The sequence below is a fragment of the Cervus elaphus genome, chromosome 31 (assembly GCF_910594005.1).
Source record: "Cervus elaphus chromosome 31, mCerEla1.1, whole genome shotgun sequence".
Lineage (NCBI taxonomy): Eukaryota > Metazoa > Chordata > Mammalia > Artiodactyla > Cervidae > Cervus > Cervus elaphus.
This window is the reverse complement of record NC_057845.1, coordinates 25,706,411-25,724,164: the sequence shown is the minus strand read 5'-3', so window position 1 is coordinate 25,724,164 and position 17,754 is coordinate 25,706,411. Positions and strand designations below refer to the sequence as shown.

At 37.4% G+C, this 17,754-nt stretch overlaps 1 protein-coding gene across 6 annotated transcripts in view; it reads right to left on the bottom strand.

Annotated features, from left to right (window-relative positions):
- The window catches only part of ROBO2 (roundabout guidance receptor 2), a 647,901-nt gene that overhangs the window by 21,106 nt on the left and 609,041 nt on the right, over positions 1-17,754 (bottom strand). For all 6 annotated transcript variants that reach the window (XM_043893217.1, XM_043893216.1, XM_043893218.1 and 3 more), the window contains exons 23-24: positions 10,495-10,755; positions 6,124-6,329 (exon numbers count right to left, since the gene is read on the bottom strand). In XM_043893217.1, coding sequence (XP_043749152.1) covers positions 6,124-6,329; positions 10,495-10,755 — 467 coding nt within the window. The remainder of the gene's footprint in view (positions 1-6,123; positions 6,330-10,494; positions 10,756-17,754) is intronic.

Below are 17,754 nucleotides of genomic sequence, written 5' to 3'. Positions count from 1 at the left end.
ATCAGCAATATGTTATGAATAAAAAAGTATATAACATATATTAAATTCCCTCCATATTGTAAAATTGCTAAAATTTAATGATTACTAATTTCACCTATCTGTCACTACAATTCTTTCTTTAGATTTAAACAGCAAAGATTATCTGAGGATTTATGTAAACTGTTACAAAAAAAAAGAGGACAATGATTATAGGAAAAGAAAAACAGTGATTCATCAATTAGAAAGTAAGACATTTTTACTAATGAAAGTCCATGCATTGCAACAAAGACCCCGGGCAGACAAAAAAGAAAAGAGAGAGAAAAGTAAGCCGTTTTTTGTTACACTTGGTTTTCTTTCCTAAATGTAAATATAACCAAGAAAACTGAAACCCACACTAGGTGAAACAGCTAAGGGAGAGATTCTTCACAAATTACAAGTGATCCATACCAATTTGACATGTTATAGCCCCAAACATAATCAATACATATTTAAACATCTAATGAAAAATGAATCTGTGTCACATAGCCAGATTTATTTTTGTTTGCATCTTCCATCTTTCCAAATTTCTCAGGCTTCAAAATTGCTGAAAGGCAAAAAAAAAACCTCTCAAATTTATTCAAGCTGTTAAAAAAGAACTGCCGATAGGACATTAAGGTGTTGCTCAAATGTTACTAAGCAGTAAAATGCCATGATAGAGTGGCATCTTGCTGGGTCTCCATTACATCTTCAGCACTAAAATTAATTTATGATAAGTCATCAATTCATTTACATGTCATTTTATGCTAAACCCTTCCTTGCTGATAGATGCTTATCTTTAGACCCATTAAGCTAGAGTAAAGTGTATGCTTTTTAATATGACCCTGCTAATTGTTGCATTACCATTTTTATGAGATACAAAAACTGGCTGTCCCCCATTTTTTTTGGCAATATTTAATCCAGGAATTCTTCCTATTCAGTACAATCTATCTATATGTTAAACACAATCTTCAGCTCTGAGTGTCTTTGAACACATCAATCCAAATATTGACCTCTGCCTAGATGTAGAAAAACATGTCTAATATTTACAAGCTCTTTCACTCAAACGTATTGAATAATGCAATAATTCACCTACATTCCTCAGAGAAAGGAATGTGTAATACAGACAGAAAGCAATATAAGAAATTAAAAAAATCTCTTCCTTGGGACCTATGACATCTGCTCATTTGATCGACTCAGATAAAAAGTGAATATATGATATTCCTCTTCTATCTGTTAACTTTTGAAGTCTGTATTTAATTTCTTTTTAAACACATCAGAGCTGTGGAGAATGTCTAAGAAAGTTATTTAATGATTTTTAGCATTACCTCTGAAATTTCCCTATTGTGAAAATACGTCCCTTAAGTTTTTGCAACAAAAGCAAAGAATCAGGTCATGCTTTTAAGCAGCCAGTTCTTTAAAAGCTGTGTGGTTGAGTAAGGTGGTGGGGCCGCCAGGTTTATTGTTTTCCAAATAATCTGCTTTGAGACTTGCAGCAAAAATCTCCAATGACATAAAATACAGTAAATATAGGGCCCTGATTTCCTTTCGACCACGTTATTTATGTGGGGTCCAGCAGTTAAGGAAAGTTGTATTCAATTCACGTCATAGTACTCACTCTCACTCTTATTTTTGTGATCACTGAAGCAGTTAGAATCTTGGCTTCACATTCAGGACATTTTTCTCCTGCCCTCTCTCTTACTGTCTTCTGTTTCTTTATTCCTGTGGTAGAGTCATTAAATACAGGCAACACTCACCCTTGACTCCCACCATGGAAGTAAAAAAAAAAAAAAAAGTATTAAAGGCTTCTCCTATCCTGCTACCCCAAAGCGGTGGGTTTGGCATTTAGACAGAAATAGTACAAGCATATTCCTGAAGACTGAAACAATCCTGTATGTTTACTTTCTAGGCAAAAAAAGAGTGTGATGTGCTGTAATCAAAACATTTTTCTACTTTACTAAAACCAAATAGGTTTAAACTGAGTGTATAAGTTAAAAGAAAAGAATAAAAATGGGATTTCCTACAAAAAGTGGTGATAGAGTTGAATTTTGTTAGTATGAGTCAGTATAACTGAATATAGAATTAAATGTGAGAAAAACAAATAATAAAAGTTACATCTAAAAATGATGATTTTTGATCTTAAGTTTATAGGGGGTAAAAATTGTTTCCAGAGATAAAATAATATGCTGTATTTGCATAAATATGTATTTATTCATATATGTATACATGCACAGAAAGGGAGAGAGGAGACCAGGAAATCACTTTCCTCTTAAATATGCTAAATCCAAGGATTAGAAAAAAGTTGAGCATTTTCAGAGGAGTGATCATGATAATTTGTCTTTAGACTAAAGCTGATTGATTTTGAATATTTTTCTGCCATTTACCAGGTGGGTGAGCTTAAAAAAGTCTTTAAACCCCTCTATGCCTCAGTTTCTTTATCTATAAAGTGAGAATAAATAAAGAATTGTGACAATTAAGTGAGTTAATATATGTTAAAACCTTGGAACAGGGATCAGTGAACTCTTTCTATAAAGTGTGTGTGCATGCTAAGACGCTTCAGTCATGTCTGACTCTGTACAACCTCACGGACTGTAGCCTGCCAGGCTCCTCTGTCCGTGGGATTCTCCAGGCAAGAATACTGAGTGGATTGCCATGCCTTCCTCCAGGGCATCTTCCTGACCCAGGGATCGAACCCATGTCTTTTACATCTCCTGCATTGGCAGGCAGGTTCTTTACCACTAGCGCCACCTGGGAAGTGTTTCTATAAGGTGCTCAGGTCAAGTATTAGGCTCTCAGTCATGTCCTAGATACTAAATATTTCAGGCTTTGCTGTCTTCCTCATATTTTTTTTTCTTGTTTACTTAAAACCCTTAAAAAACATAAGAAAGTTTCTTAGCTCACAAAGCCACTCATAACAAAAACCACCAATTGTTTAGAAGAGTGCTCTGCATATACTAAGGGCTGTATATGTGCAAGTTGCTATTATTACTATTATTATCAAACCTAAATTTCTAGCCAAGCAGTTGGAAGGAACAGATTTTCAATAAATATTTGCTGTGGAAATAAATAAATATAACAGATTTTCAAATATATTTTCCATTCCTGAGTATTATGAACTGAAGGATAACATTCCCCTAAAATTCATGTTGAAGCTTTAAGCCATAATGTTATGGTATTTTGAGGTAGAGACTTCAGGAGATACTTAAGTTGAGATGAGGTCCTGAGGGTGAGGTCATTATGGTGTGACAGGGACCTTAGCAAGCTCAACTGCCATGTGAGGACATAGTGAGAAGATGGCTTCCTGTAGGCAGAGGGCTCGCGCCAGAAACCCAGTCTGCCTGATTCTTGATCTTGGACTTCCCAGCTTTCCAATATTTGCTGTTTAAGTCATCTAGTCTATGATATTTTGTTATAACAAACCAACCAGACTAAGACACCAAAATTATGAGCTATAGAATTACTGATATTTTCCTCTCTTCTTGGCTTTTTCCATTCACGAACCATTATTTCAAACTTTTTAAAGTCCCTCATAAATTAGTTGTTAAGAAAATATCTGAAAATAACATACTTATTTCTTTACAAACATAGGCTTTGTGCCTGGCTAACCACTGATGTTTCTTAACGTGGTAGCTGTTGGAATATAACATATTTCAGAAGCAAAATTCTAAATAATTTTACATAGAGGTTAATTACTAGCCCATCTATCTGTTATCATTGGACTTTCATTTCTGTTGGCTTTAACATGTAAAGATTGGAACATAACTGTTAGTTCGAGTTCATAAAAAATGGTCATTATGTTTATGAAAATGAAAATAGAGAATTCAGATGAAAGAAATGATTTACTCACACTACACAGAGACTTAAGAGTGACTGATGGTAAAATCAGAATCCTCTCTGTGGGCACTTACCATCTTAAAAACATAAAAACCCAATGGAAATAGTTCCTGTTTTATTGCCCACCTCATTTAGCACCATTAAGCTAGCCTTGAGTGTCTGAAGAAAACATAAACACGTTAGAGCAATAGTCATTAGCATGCTGATTTCTATAGCATTTGGCCCGTACATACATTCATCTCAGGGCCATCCCCATGTACACATATATGTGTGCACACATGCTCTGCTACACTCACAATCCTATTTATGCTCATATACACACTCCTACATAGACATACACACACACTTTACTCATATTCACAAATCCTACCTAGATTTTCAGACACACACATTCTTCTGTACATACACATCATTTTTTTTAAATTTACTTTTATTTTTAACATATTTACTTAAGTTACACTTTCATGTTAGAGAGCAGATTAAATCTTTGATCATAGCTTCCCCACAAAGTTATTGTAAAGCCAAAAAAAAGAAAGAAAGAAAGAGTTCCTACTTGTCTTCTTTGGTGTAGAGTTCAACTTCTTTTACTAAGGAGAAACATTATTTATAGGATAAATTTATCATGAATACATATTTAAAAACACTGAGGGTTTTATATGTGGCAGTAATTAAACAGTGACTTCAAGTAGCAAAATAAAATTTTTTCTTAGCAATAAAAGCTTCATTTGAAATGAACGTTATACTAGCTTCAAGGAGAAATTCAGATTGTTTTTAACCACAGTCACATTGGATAGCGAAACATATTAGTAAGTGAGCATGTAAAAGTTCAAAATGACATTCTCCTGATTTATAGATATATTTATCTACTTCGACATTATAATATTTAATAAAAGAACTACATAGGCTATGGCTGACTTTTATCATTGCAGTTTTTTTTACTGCATTCCTAACTGAGAAGAGTTCAGTATCATTAGTGAGATATGCAAAAATATGCAGAATTTTACCCTGAAGGAGATTATGCTAGAAATTCAGGCAAAGGGGCTTAGCATAATATTGCACTAATAAGTTAGCTCTCTGCATTCAACAATTTAAACTTTTGCTCTGCCACCTTCAGTTGGATCTGGATTTCAAATCACAGGAGTTCTTAAATCTTAATTAGCTCAGCAAGCAGACAGCCCCCAGGCAAAAAAGAAAACCTGAAAAGTGGAGGCTTGTGCATTACATTGTGTAATTCAGGAAGTCATGCAGGGGAAACATGTAGGTACTCAAGCTTCTTCATCACTGTCATAAAGTAGTTCCCGCCAGTTTTTCTGAACTGTAACATGCAGTGCAAATTAAGAAGCTGTTGGAGTAAAAATAAATTAAATGGAACTGTGGTAAAAGGTCTCCTAGAATGAAGGGTGTCATGAAGGTAAATACAGAAATGGGTAGGTATACTGAAGAACCCAATGATAAACAGAAGCAAACATTTGTAGCAGGTACGTCTTTATAGCCAGGTAAAATGCACCTGTGTGTGTGTATCAAGGAATGGATATTTACTTGACTAAAAAGACCGAACTTTTACTTTTCTCTACAGTCACTGTGAAAACACTAGGATTTAAGTTTTTTTCCAATACAATTTGATAAATTGACATCCTTGGAAATAGGATGCAATCCTGGGATCATCCTAGGGGAATACCAATTGCAGCCTTACACTTGGTGAAGGAGGCCAGAGGAAGGCAAAAGGGTAAACTGTAGAAATAACTGTATTTCTGGGGAGAGCAGCAATTACTGGATCAACAATATGAAATGCATAAATTTATAGTTTATCTTGCTTTCCATCTCTCCACTCTAAAAATAATACCTTGTGCAACCTTAAAGAGGCTTATTCTGAAGACTTGCTTATTTTCATCAGTGAATGATTTTACAGAGTGAAATACTAAGAAGCGTTTTAAGATTGTATTCTCTTCATAAGTTGCTCCTGATATACAAAATATATCATTTCTAAAAGTCAAGGTTTTTATGTAATAGACTTGGTTCCCCAGTAGAATGAACTTTTCATGAAAGCCCTGTGTATAATTGAGTTTTCTTTCATGTCTTTAAAGCTTTTTAAAATTCATGAATTTTCTTATCATTTTGCAGCAAAGCAAAAGTATTTCCAAATCCTTTTTGAATTCTGTGTTTAATATTAACATATTAAAAATGTCACCAAAATAGATGGAGTGGAATAAATCTTACATAAGAAAGTATTTGATTTTCAAGGCATTTTTCATGTGACAAATGGGTCAGTTATTCCTATGCAATCAGTTCCGTTACCTGTCACAGAGCTCTCTAGATTGTCCGTACTGGATCCAGGTGTCTGCTCTAGCGCTCGCAGGGGTCTGGGGATTTCTAAAGCTTCCTCTTCATCATCAGCATCATCGTCTGGAACATCTGTTTCTAAATCGGAAATCAAGGCTCCAGACATGTAACCTAATGGTGGAACTGGGGGCTGCGGAGGTTGATTATTGCTTTGAACATGCCTGGGATTCAAACGGGAAGAACAAAAAAGAAGAATAGATTAGCATTCCACAAAATTGTAATTAGAATTAAACAGCATGCAATGGTAACTCATTTTGTCTTCTCACTTTCCTTTAACTAATTTTGGAACTTACTGTGCTGTTTTTACATTTCAGCAGAGACAATGGGCTATGCATATATGACTTGCCAAAACTATAACAAACGATATAGATCAGCACATCCTTCTATGGGTATTTATGGGATGATACACAGAGAAAAAGCACAGTCCCAGCATTTTTTGTTCAAATAAATCACACAAAGGAGAACAGGAATATTCGTCACAAATATCTATTTAAATCTGATTTTTTTTTTTCTTTTGGTCCAAAAAGAACATAGTTATATTCCCGGTTTCCTGTAGAAGTTCTACTAAGCCTGTGTAACCCATGTCGCCTGCTGACCCTTATGAAGAAAAGACATCACAGGAAAACCTAACGCAAACACCCTCTCCCTCCAACCCGCCCATTCCCCGCTCTCCCAGGCTTTCTTCCTGCATGATCTTCCAGGAATCAGGCTGGCAGTTGTCTCCACTTTAATCTAGTGTAGGGGAGGCATGGCTACTTTGTATCCTGGCTACTTATTTTTGCATCTGTTTTACCCTGCGGCTGCGGTTAAGTCGCCTCAGTCGGAACCGACTCTGCGCATCCCTATGGACTGTAGCCAGCCAGGCTCCTCTGTCCATGGGATTCTCCAGGCAAGAATACTAGAGCTGGTTGTCATGCCCTCCCCCAGGGGATCTTCCTAACCAGGGATCGAACCCACATCTTTTATGTCTCCTGCATTGGCAGGCAGGTTCTTTACCACTAGCGCCACCTATGCCTCAAAGGCAGAAGGCACCTTAGCACTGTGCATTTAGAACATCGGGTGTGCCAAACGAACCAGCTACAACGAGTGGGTAACTCGAATCCTAACCTTATGAAGCAGACAGAATCTGTATCACCATCTCTCCTTCAGAATTTAGAAAAGTGAAGTTCAAATTTAAGTGGCTTAAGTTTCAACGGACATGGCTAACAAAATGCACAGCTGGACCCTAAAGTCCAGTTGGCTTGTTTTGTGACTACTTAGGAGTTTTTTTCTAAGCCATAAAATGCTGAAGGAAAGCAAGCCTGTTGTTACTGTCATTAAAGAGGGAATATGGCATATATTTAGACAACTTTTGTTTTGTTTTTTTTTTTTTGCTTTGATACAAATTGCTTAAAAGACCACCAGTGGCAAGTCCTTGCTGTCCCAGCAGTTTGGACTCAGCATTTTCATTGCTGAGGGTTCGACTTCAATCCCTGGTGAGGGAGATAAGATCCCGCAAGTCGTGGGGCATGGCAAAAAAAAAGCATTCAAGACCACTGCAATTAAGGATACGTAATATTTATAAGTGTGTTGTATACTTCATGGGTCAATATGAACAGAATCCTTGGAGGGGAAGCCCAGAATTGTTATTTGGAAATATTCCTCCAGTGATGTCCCCGTGCAGCCCAGATGGAGGCACCGCCATTTCAGTAGGGTAAGGTGCTATGCGAGCACATGGAACCTTCTGTCCCTGAGATCCTTGGACCCCCTATGTGGGGAGCCAGTGTGATGTTTGGCGGCATGGTTAGGCTGAGTGGAAGCACACTCAGAGAGAGAAGCAGAGTCAGCTCTGTGGGTGCCTGGGACAGGTGGAGGTGAACTGTTCACTCCTTCAGCAAGGGACTATGCAGCACTCACTAAGAGTGGAAAGACATCTTAGACAACTGAGTAGTGAACAACTCAGGTGAAATCCCATGCCCTCTGAGCATGGTAACAGCTGTGAAGTGGCTAGATACTAAGTACTAAATATATAAGTACAAACTCACTACTTCTTCCCAAAACTAAGATGTGAAATAAAGAATTTTACCTTGCCCAAAGAGAACTGAAACATCTGCCCTGAACTCCTAAGAGGTAATCTCTAAGCTCTAGAATGTCCCGTCTGATAAAATGTCTTTGTTTACCTGGAGGCTGGAGGCTCTTCCAGAAAGTCTAACAATATGACCTATGATGGGGACTTGGAGTCATACAATATCAGCTCTACCTTCAGGAAGGGTCAGAAATTGGGTCAGCCATGCAGACAGTCAACCACATCCAGGAGACAGACCTCCAGTAAAGACTCTAAACTCAAGGCTCGTGTGAACGTCCCTGGCTGACAATACTCCACCCATTTTGGCACTCGGGGTTGCTAGGACATTATGATTTCCACGACTAAACTGGGAAAGGACCAAAAGGACCAACCTGACTTTGGAATTTCCTAGCTTTTTCCCATGCATTTCTTCTCTTGGCTGATGTTAATTTACATCTTTTCATTATAATAAACTATAACTTTGAAAATTATAGTTTTCAGTGAGTTCTGTGGCTCCTGCTAGTGAATTCTTAAACCTGGGGGTAATCTTGGGGACTCTCCAAACTTGTAAATAATGTCAGAAGTGAGGGTGGTCTTGGAGGGACCGCTCAATTTGTGGATAAGTCAGTTACTATGAATTATCATTGTCATTTACAAATGGAGGCCTGAAGCACAGAAGTGTTAGGGAAGTTGCCTGTTGTCACACAGCTAGTAAGGTGTGGCCATGATCCAACCTTGGCTGACCCCAATCAAATGTCAGACCAAGCAATCAGAATATCTGGGGGTGGGGACCAAATATCCAGGTTTTCCAGATGATTCCAAAATGCAGGCAGAGTTGACAATCCCTGAGCTAGAATCTGTGCTTTAAATGATTAAGCTTCAGGGTTTCATTTAATTAACTTGAAGGAAATTCTTTGGCTCTTAAAAGAGCTGGCTTCAGCTTTAATAGTGTTTTATAAAGCAGGCTGATGAAAAATAATACTTTTTAAGAGCAAGTTGTCTTTGACCTTTGAAAAAAATCTGGTGATTGAGAAAATGTTCAAGAACCTCTGGTTCTAAGAACCTATGCTTGTAATAAGCTTTAAGTGATATTCCAGGTTTTAGTATCTCTTTGTATATTTAGTTATATATTTAGAAATAAATAGTTAACACTGAGAATAAGATTTATCTCATTATCAGCTTATCTCAGTAACTAAAACTATCGAAAAAGAAGCTAATGGTATTTTGTGAAAATTTAACTTCAAACACAGGACATAAATCAATGAGTCTGCACATAATCAGAGGTATGTCACTGAGATAATCAAATGTCACTGAGATTTCACTTTCAAGAGTCAAACTCATATGTTACTATTTGGGAAAAGGGAGAGTAAATAAGAAAAAACAATTGCACAAAATTGTGAGAGTCGATGTCACTATTCTTGTATTTTCATAGGATACATAAGTAGACAGTCATCTATATCTTATGAAAGTTTACGAATCTATTAGGAAAACAGGGAATTTGTATTTGTAAGGTATTATTACTCTAAGGGCTTCCTAGGTGGAGCAAGTGATAAAGAATCTGCCTGCCAATGCAGGAGACAGAAGAGACACAGGTTCCATCTCTGGGTTGGGAAGATCTTCTGGAGTAGGAAAAGGCAACCCACTCCACTCTTGTCTAGAAAATTCCATGGACAGAAGAGCCCGGTGGGCTACAGTCCACGGGGCTGCAAAGAGTCGGACATGACTGAATAACTGAACAGATACTCACAGTGTATTATAACGGCTTTCTAGGGATGCGTTTACTGTACTAATATTGTTGCTTTTTTCTGTCTCATTTAATTCAATCCAGAAAAGGTCTTTTAATAACTGACACTGACCATGTGTGATTTGCAGAAGCTTACATTTACATATTCACAACCACATACAGAATTAATCATAGGCACTTTGAAGACTCTAAAAAGAGTCCTTCATTATGATGCTGGAAGTGAGTTCAAGAAGAAGCTAATTGAAGCTAACTGTACATTAGAAAAGATTCTGGCATAGCCAAAAGCACTTGAGCCTGAAATTCAGCAGATCCTGAATTCTTGCTCCAGTTCACTCTAATCAGTTGTGTGACTTTGGTCAAATTATTTAACATTTATTCAGTCAATTTCCTTATTGAGATGATTATGGAGTTGTACCAAAGCATTTCTAACTCCAGCTGCAGATTTCAATGGGACTCTCTAGTGAATGTAATGTTCAAGAACTTTTCCCCTATCTGGGTGCAGAAAGCATGGGTCCCCTGAACTAATAAGGACAATTACCATGTTTGCTTTGCTATATCGAACTGATAGGCCCTTGTCAACTCATCCAGGTGAGCTTGCAGCATGGGCTGCATCTCTTCCCGTGGGGAGGGAGTCAGAGTTGCCGTGGACTGCTGTCCAAAGGAAATAGCAGGAGAAGAAGCCACGCCTCGGACAGGAGGTGTTGGGACACGATCATCATCTTCTTCCAGTTCATCTTCCATACCCTGGTGTAAATAAGTTTGAACTGGTAATGGTGGGCACCAGCTATCACTGTCATAGCTGAAATTAAATGAAGACAAGAAAACGCATTACACCTAGGCATACACACAGTTACACTGGGAATGAGTGGCAACCACAGTAACATCTAAGACGTCTCTCAGTTTACTTCTGCCTGATTTCTAGTTGTTGGCACTATTATAGCAAATCACCTATAGCAAATCATTAGACATCATCTTAATTTCTAATCATAAGTACATCTGTTATCTCAAAATCTCAATTTGTTCTTAAAAGGTCTTATTAGCTAATTGTTACCCCACCGTTACAAAAGGCAATAATTTCCCAACAAAGGTATTCACATGGAAAAAAACCAAATTGCGGGCAATTAATGAACTCAGTGCTTGGAGATTTAACTACTTTCTTCTCTTGTTCATCCTTCTGCACCAAAAGCATATGCCAATATTTATTTAAGAAGTTTGATAATTTTATTTACTCTTAGTCTAGGTCCATGCCAGCCTTCCATTCCATGTGACATGTCAATCATTAAGACTTTGTGCTACAAAATGCATTCAATAACCTTTCAACTACCCTAATTTTCTTAATTTTTTCATTAGAAGCTGATGTTGTGTATCTCAACATCTAAAATCTATAAAACAGAAGTTGAAAACCTAATCCTATAAAATATATACTAAAAAGAAAAATAACAATTTTTAAGGACACTGTGTTTTAGGGATTCTGACTGGGGAAAATGGAAAATCAACCCAAAATGTTTTAATTGTGACACAAAATCAGTACAATTTTTGTTTACACCTTACCCATAGTGCTATTATTTTCATAAATCAGATAGATCTCAATGTACTTTAAAAAGAAGACTCAAGGATAAAATAAGAAATCTTATTTTATACTTATATCTAATAAAAATAATATTATATGTAACTGTTCTGTAAAGTCAATCTCTAAAATATCTCCCAAGTCTATATTCTACACTTCACCTCTAGTCCTGTGATCATAATTCAGTCTCCTTCTGATGTGAACCAGTCCATTAGATTTCCTAGTTCCTGGGGTGTCACCTTCATCCATTCTATTCTATCTTCCATGTAGGCAATTGGATTATATTTCTAAAATCTTCATTCACATCACACCTATGCTTAAATTATTCAGTGATATTGCTAATGTAAGAAAAGTTCAAACTCATTAGTGGGGATTAAAAGACACTTCCCCAACTCACGAGCCTATTATTTTAGGCTAATTTCCCATTATTTTCCAACACCAGCCTAGTCGATAATTTTTTCAAATCTCTGGGTCTGCATATGACTATTCTCAAATCTGTGAGAGCCTGCTTCTCCTTCAAGGTTCAGTTCAAATGTCTTTAGTTCTGTGAGCCTTCTCTGTCCCCACCATAGGAACTGATTACAACTTGATAATACTTATACTGTACAATCTCCATATCATACTGAAATTATTTGTTTCATGTCTCTTTTCCCCACTATTCTGTGAGATCCTAACTCAAGAACTTCACAATTCTCAACATTGCATTTCCAGCACCTACTACTTATCCAGCAAATACAAGATTATCTACATTAAAGAAATAAAAAATAGAATGAATATTACAAATGTATATATCTAGTCTTGAAGGCCTTTACAAACAGGTAACTTGTAAATGTCCAGATGATTTCTGAAGAGCTTTATTTGAGTGTCTTTCTACTTATCCTGTTTGAAAATGTATTTATCAAGAAACTATACATGGATGCTTTACTTATAATTGCTGAAAACCTGGAAGCAACCAAGATATCTTTCAAGAGGTGAATGAATATATAACTCATGGCATATGCAGATAGTGGAATATCATTCAGTGCTAAAAAGAAATGTACTATCAAGCCATGCACAGTAAGACATAGAAGAAACTTAAATGCATATTATCAAGTGAAAGAAGTAAATCTGAAAAGACTATATACTTTATGATTCCAACTATATGATACTTTAGAAAAAGCAAAACTATGAAGACAGTGAAAAGATCAGTGGTTGCCAGAGGTCAAGCGGAGGCAGGGATGAACAGACTGGGCACAGAGGATTTTTACAACAGTGAATCTATGCTGCACGATACTGCAATGATGGTATACATGCTGTTATAGCTTCATCCAACTGTTCTTTGTACATCTGCACACAGAATGGACAACACCAAGAGTGAACTGTAATGTAAACTATGACTGTTGGGTGACAGTTATGTGGCAATACAGTTTTATCAGTTTACCAAATGTCCCACTTTGGTAGGAAATGTTGATACTGGCAAAGGCTGTGAATGTATGGGGACACAGGAAATTGGAAAATTACGTATTTTTTTGCTCAGTTTTGCTGCTAAACTAAAACAGATCTAAACAATAAAGTCTATGTAAAACTCCTGAATTCATCATCCTTTTGTTTGACCATCATCTGTCAGGTAACTGGATCTTTTTATAGAGAAAACAATCCAGTCAGGCAGGCTGATAAGAAGCAAATAATCAAAGATACCTAGTATTAAAGGATAGAGCAGGGAGGTTGAAACCAGTAGGTGGGTTGGGCAGGGCTATGCTGACCATCAGAAATGGAGATATTCTAAGCAACACATGAGTGGGCCCAGAGGAAGGGAAAATATAAAGTATTCAAAGAACTCAGTTTTCGAACTCGTAAGGATTGGCAAGTAAAGAAGGTTGGTTACTGATGAGGTGGGTTTTGCTAGATCACAGAGTGCTTTATCAGCCCTGAGAAAGAGTTTGGAATTTTGCCTATGGGTGATGGACCATCACTGATAGGTATTGTACAGTGTGTGATGACATTTTGTTCAGTTTTCATCTCTTGTTGAGGGTACCTAAACAACCTTCTACCTCAATGAGTTGTAAACTGAAGACATTGCTTCAGAAGCCCTATACAGTGTGATTGGAATATCTCTTCTGAAATGTCTTTTACATTTTAGTATCAGGCACACTTTAACATGTTACAAATAATAATTTTTGTATATTAGAAAATACCATTGGTTATATTCCTATTCTCATTTCTTTGATTATATAGGTAGCAATATGACTTAAAAAAATAAATTGCTCTAAAATGATGGCATTTTAGAAAAATGTTTTATATACTGGAGATCACAGATTTCACTCAAAGAAGAGATTCTGTGGTGTAAAAGTTTCACAACCTTCTATCCCAGTACCCTGCTTATTTAACTTATATGCAGAGTACATCATGTGAAACGCCGGGCTGGATGAAGCACAAGCTGGAAACAAGATTGCTGGGAGAAATATCAATAACCTCAGAGATGCAGATGACACCACCCTTATGGCAGAAAGTGAAGAGGAACTAAACAGCCTCTTGATGAAAGTGAAAGAGGAGAGTGAAAAAGTTGGCTTAAAGCTCAACATTCAGAAACTAAGATCATGGCATCTGGTTCCATTGCTGCTGCTGCTGCTGCTGCTAAGTCACTTCAGTCATGTCTGACTCTGTGCGACCCCATGGACGGCAGCCCACCAGGCTCCACTGTCCCTGGGATTCTCCAGGCAAGAACACTGGAGTGGGTTGCCATTTCCTCCTCCAATGCATGAAAGTGAAAAGTAAAGGTGAAGTCGCTCAGTCGTGTCCAACTCTTTGCGACTCCATGGACTGTGGCCTACCATGCTCCTCCGTCCACGGGATTTTCCAGGCAAGAGTACCAGAGTGGGGTGCCATTGCCTTCTCCCCGGGGTCCCATTACTTCATGGCAAATAGATGGGGAAACAATGGAAACAGTGAGGGGGGGCTCCAAAGCCACTGAAGATGGTGACTGCAGCCATGAAATTAAAAGATGCTTGCTCCCTGGAAGAAAAGCTATGACCAACCTAGACAGCATGTTAGAAAGCAGAGACATTACTTTGCCAACAAAGATCCATCTAGTCAAAGCTATGGTTTTTCCAGTAGTCATGAATGCATGTGAGAGTTGGACTATAAAGAAAGCTGAGTGCTGAAGGCTTGATGCTTTCTAACTGTGGTGTTGGAGAAGACTCTTGAGATTCCCTTGGACTGCAAGGAGATCCAACCAGTCTATCCTAAAGGAAATCAGTCCTGAGTATTCATTGGAAGGACTGATGCTAAAGCTGAAACTCCAATACTTTGGCCACCTGATACAAAGAACTGAGTTATTGAAAAATATCCTGATGCTGGGAAAGATTGCAGGCAGGAGGAGAAGAGGATGAGACAGTTCAATGGTATCACCAGCGTGATGGACAAAAGTTTGATTAGGCTCCGAGAGTTGGTGATGGACAGACAGGGAAGTCTGGAGTGCTGCAGTCCATGGGATCGCAAAGAGGTGGACAGGACTGAGTGACTGAACTGAACTGAAATGTTATATTATTAATTCAAACAAATACACGTATAAGAAACCTAGTTTTTTTAAAAACTGCCCATTTTCAGTAGGGAATGTGCATCCTGTTATATTTCATCAATAGTTATAATTAAATTTATTCCACAAATCTTGTTACAAAATAGTACAATTTCATTCTATAAATGAGTACATGGACTTTCCTTGTTTACATAGGCTATTGCCAGGAATGTCATACATGTGAGCAAAGAACATTTATATATTCAATCTTTCAAATGGAAGTAGTCAAGTATCTCCTAAAATTTCCCTTCTTCATAAGCAGTAAGCCATCCTTCCAATAATTTAAAGGGAACACATATATGCAGTGAACATACATATAGAATATATGAGAAGGAATAAGTGTGTGTGTATATATATATACATGTATATATATGTATAAAATGTGTTCAGATAGCATAGGAAAAATTGCAATTAGTTCTATTCCACTCATTTTTTATTATTCAAATACCATCAAGCAAAGGAGAGCCTAACCATATAAATGTGATTTTTAACATTATACAATTATATTGCATAATGCACTAAATGACTAAAAAATATTCTAATTGCTATTCTATTTAACTTGAACGAGCATTTATCATCAATTGTCCCAAGTCTTTTCTACAAAGACATTCTATTAATAGACCAGGAGTGAGCAAATTCTGTCCCCCTGTGGAACATAAGCAAAACTAAGAAAAAAGCATGGATTCATCTCGGTTGTTTCTGCAAGAAGTGGAAAATAGAGGGGGATGGGGAATAGAAGAAAGTCTAGGTGAAAAACGTGAGAGAACAGATGAAAGAAATTTGGGACTCGGTGCAAATCATACAACCGGGAGAACTGGGTATCACCTCTGAGGTATTTGTGTCTTATTTCATTCCAGAACAACAGATACTTAGGTTTCCTGTGGTTTCTGAAGAAGGGCAAGAAAGTAACAGATGACTATGAATGTTTATGAAAATCAAACACTGTTAGCTCTATTTCTAGAGTTTCTTTCACATTCATAGATGTGTATCTTGAGTGATGGAAATTCAACTTTTTCTTGCAATAACATAAAAAGACTGTGGAAATGATTCTAACGCCAATCCAAAGGTCTTTTGGCCAACCTTTCCTAGATAAGCTTTTGTTCTTTGACTTACTGTCAGTGAAATATGAGGCATCATATTATCTGTCTTGCCTGGTGAATAATGAGCAGGATGACAACAAATCAATGTTGCATGTGAACTAACTTGTGAAAAGGCCAGATACAAACACCAAATTACTAATAAAAATACAATAAAGTTCACCACCTAGAAAAGCCTGCCAATTTCTGATTGCTGTAGCAAAACAAAGCATCAGTTTTCTACTGAATTACTATAGAATTCTTCCTACTGCCCCATGATTGCATTAAAATACATTATATTTATAGCTAAGAATAATTACATTTTGGTACATTTTGCCTAGCTGAGAGAGGCATATCGATGAGAGAGAACATTTACCACTGTTGATATAGTATTGAATTAACCAATTGTTTTCTATTTGGGCAGTGATTTGATAACTTTTGATACTTAATATTGTGGAGGGAAAATGGCTCAAGAAAGGCTTAGAAAGAAAATTGATGCTATCTAGATTTCCCTGGTGGCGTGGTGGATAAGAAACCACCTGCCAGGGCAGGGGACATGGGTTAGATCCCTGGTCCTGGAAGATTCTGCCCACAGGCCACAGAGCAACTCAGCCCATGTGCCACAACGACTGAGCCTGCGCTCTGGAGTTCAACAGTGACAACTACTGAAGCCCATGCACTTGCAGACTACGTTCCCCAACAAGAGAAGCCACCTCTCTGAGAAGCGGGTGCATTGCCACAAAGAGTAGCCCCCACTTGCTGCAACTAGAGAAAGTCTGTGCAAAGCAAACAAGACCTAGCACAGCAAAAAAGAGAGAAAGAGAGGAAGAAAGATAGTTGATGATATCGAAGTTCTTAGAAACAAAATTAAACACTGTAATAAAGCAAGAGACAATCTTCTCAAGACTGTGATTACCCTGCGCTAGATATATTTCCAAAATGTATCCTTCTTTCTCCATCCTGCTGCCATTGCCTTATTTCCTTACCATTTTCATGGTATTTTTTATTCCGCTGCAATATCCCCTACATTCTCTACCTGCCTTGGCCTCATGTCCTCCAATCCACCTTCTATATCCAAAGATCAGGATTCCTGTAGGACATACAAGACTTCACAACTGGCCTCACATCACTTTCTCAGATTATCGTCTACCCTGTGCATTTGTTTCAAACTCAACAAAGCTCATGCAAGAGCTACCAACTGCAGAAAGACATAGACAAGCAATTAGAATGTGATGTGAAGAGGATTACAATAGAGAAGCTTACTTAATAATGCAAAATAAAGGATTGGATTGCAAAGGAGGAGTTGGTGAAATACTAAAGGAAAACTAATGGAACTATTCCTTTTTTCCCCTTCATCTTTTATTTCTACTTTTTGCCTTTGGCTAGGGAACTTTCTCTTTACCTGCACAGAAAATGCTGACATTAGTAACATTTTGTTGCAGCCATTGGTTAGCAGTCAATTCTGATGTGGAGACTACTTTATGTTAGGGACTTTGTTGTTGTTTATTTGCTAAGTCATGTCCAACTCTTTGCCATCCCATGGACTGTACTCTGCCAAATTCTTCTGTCTATGAGATTCTCCACAAGAATATGGGAATGGGT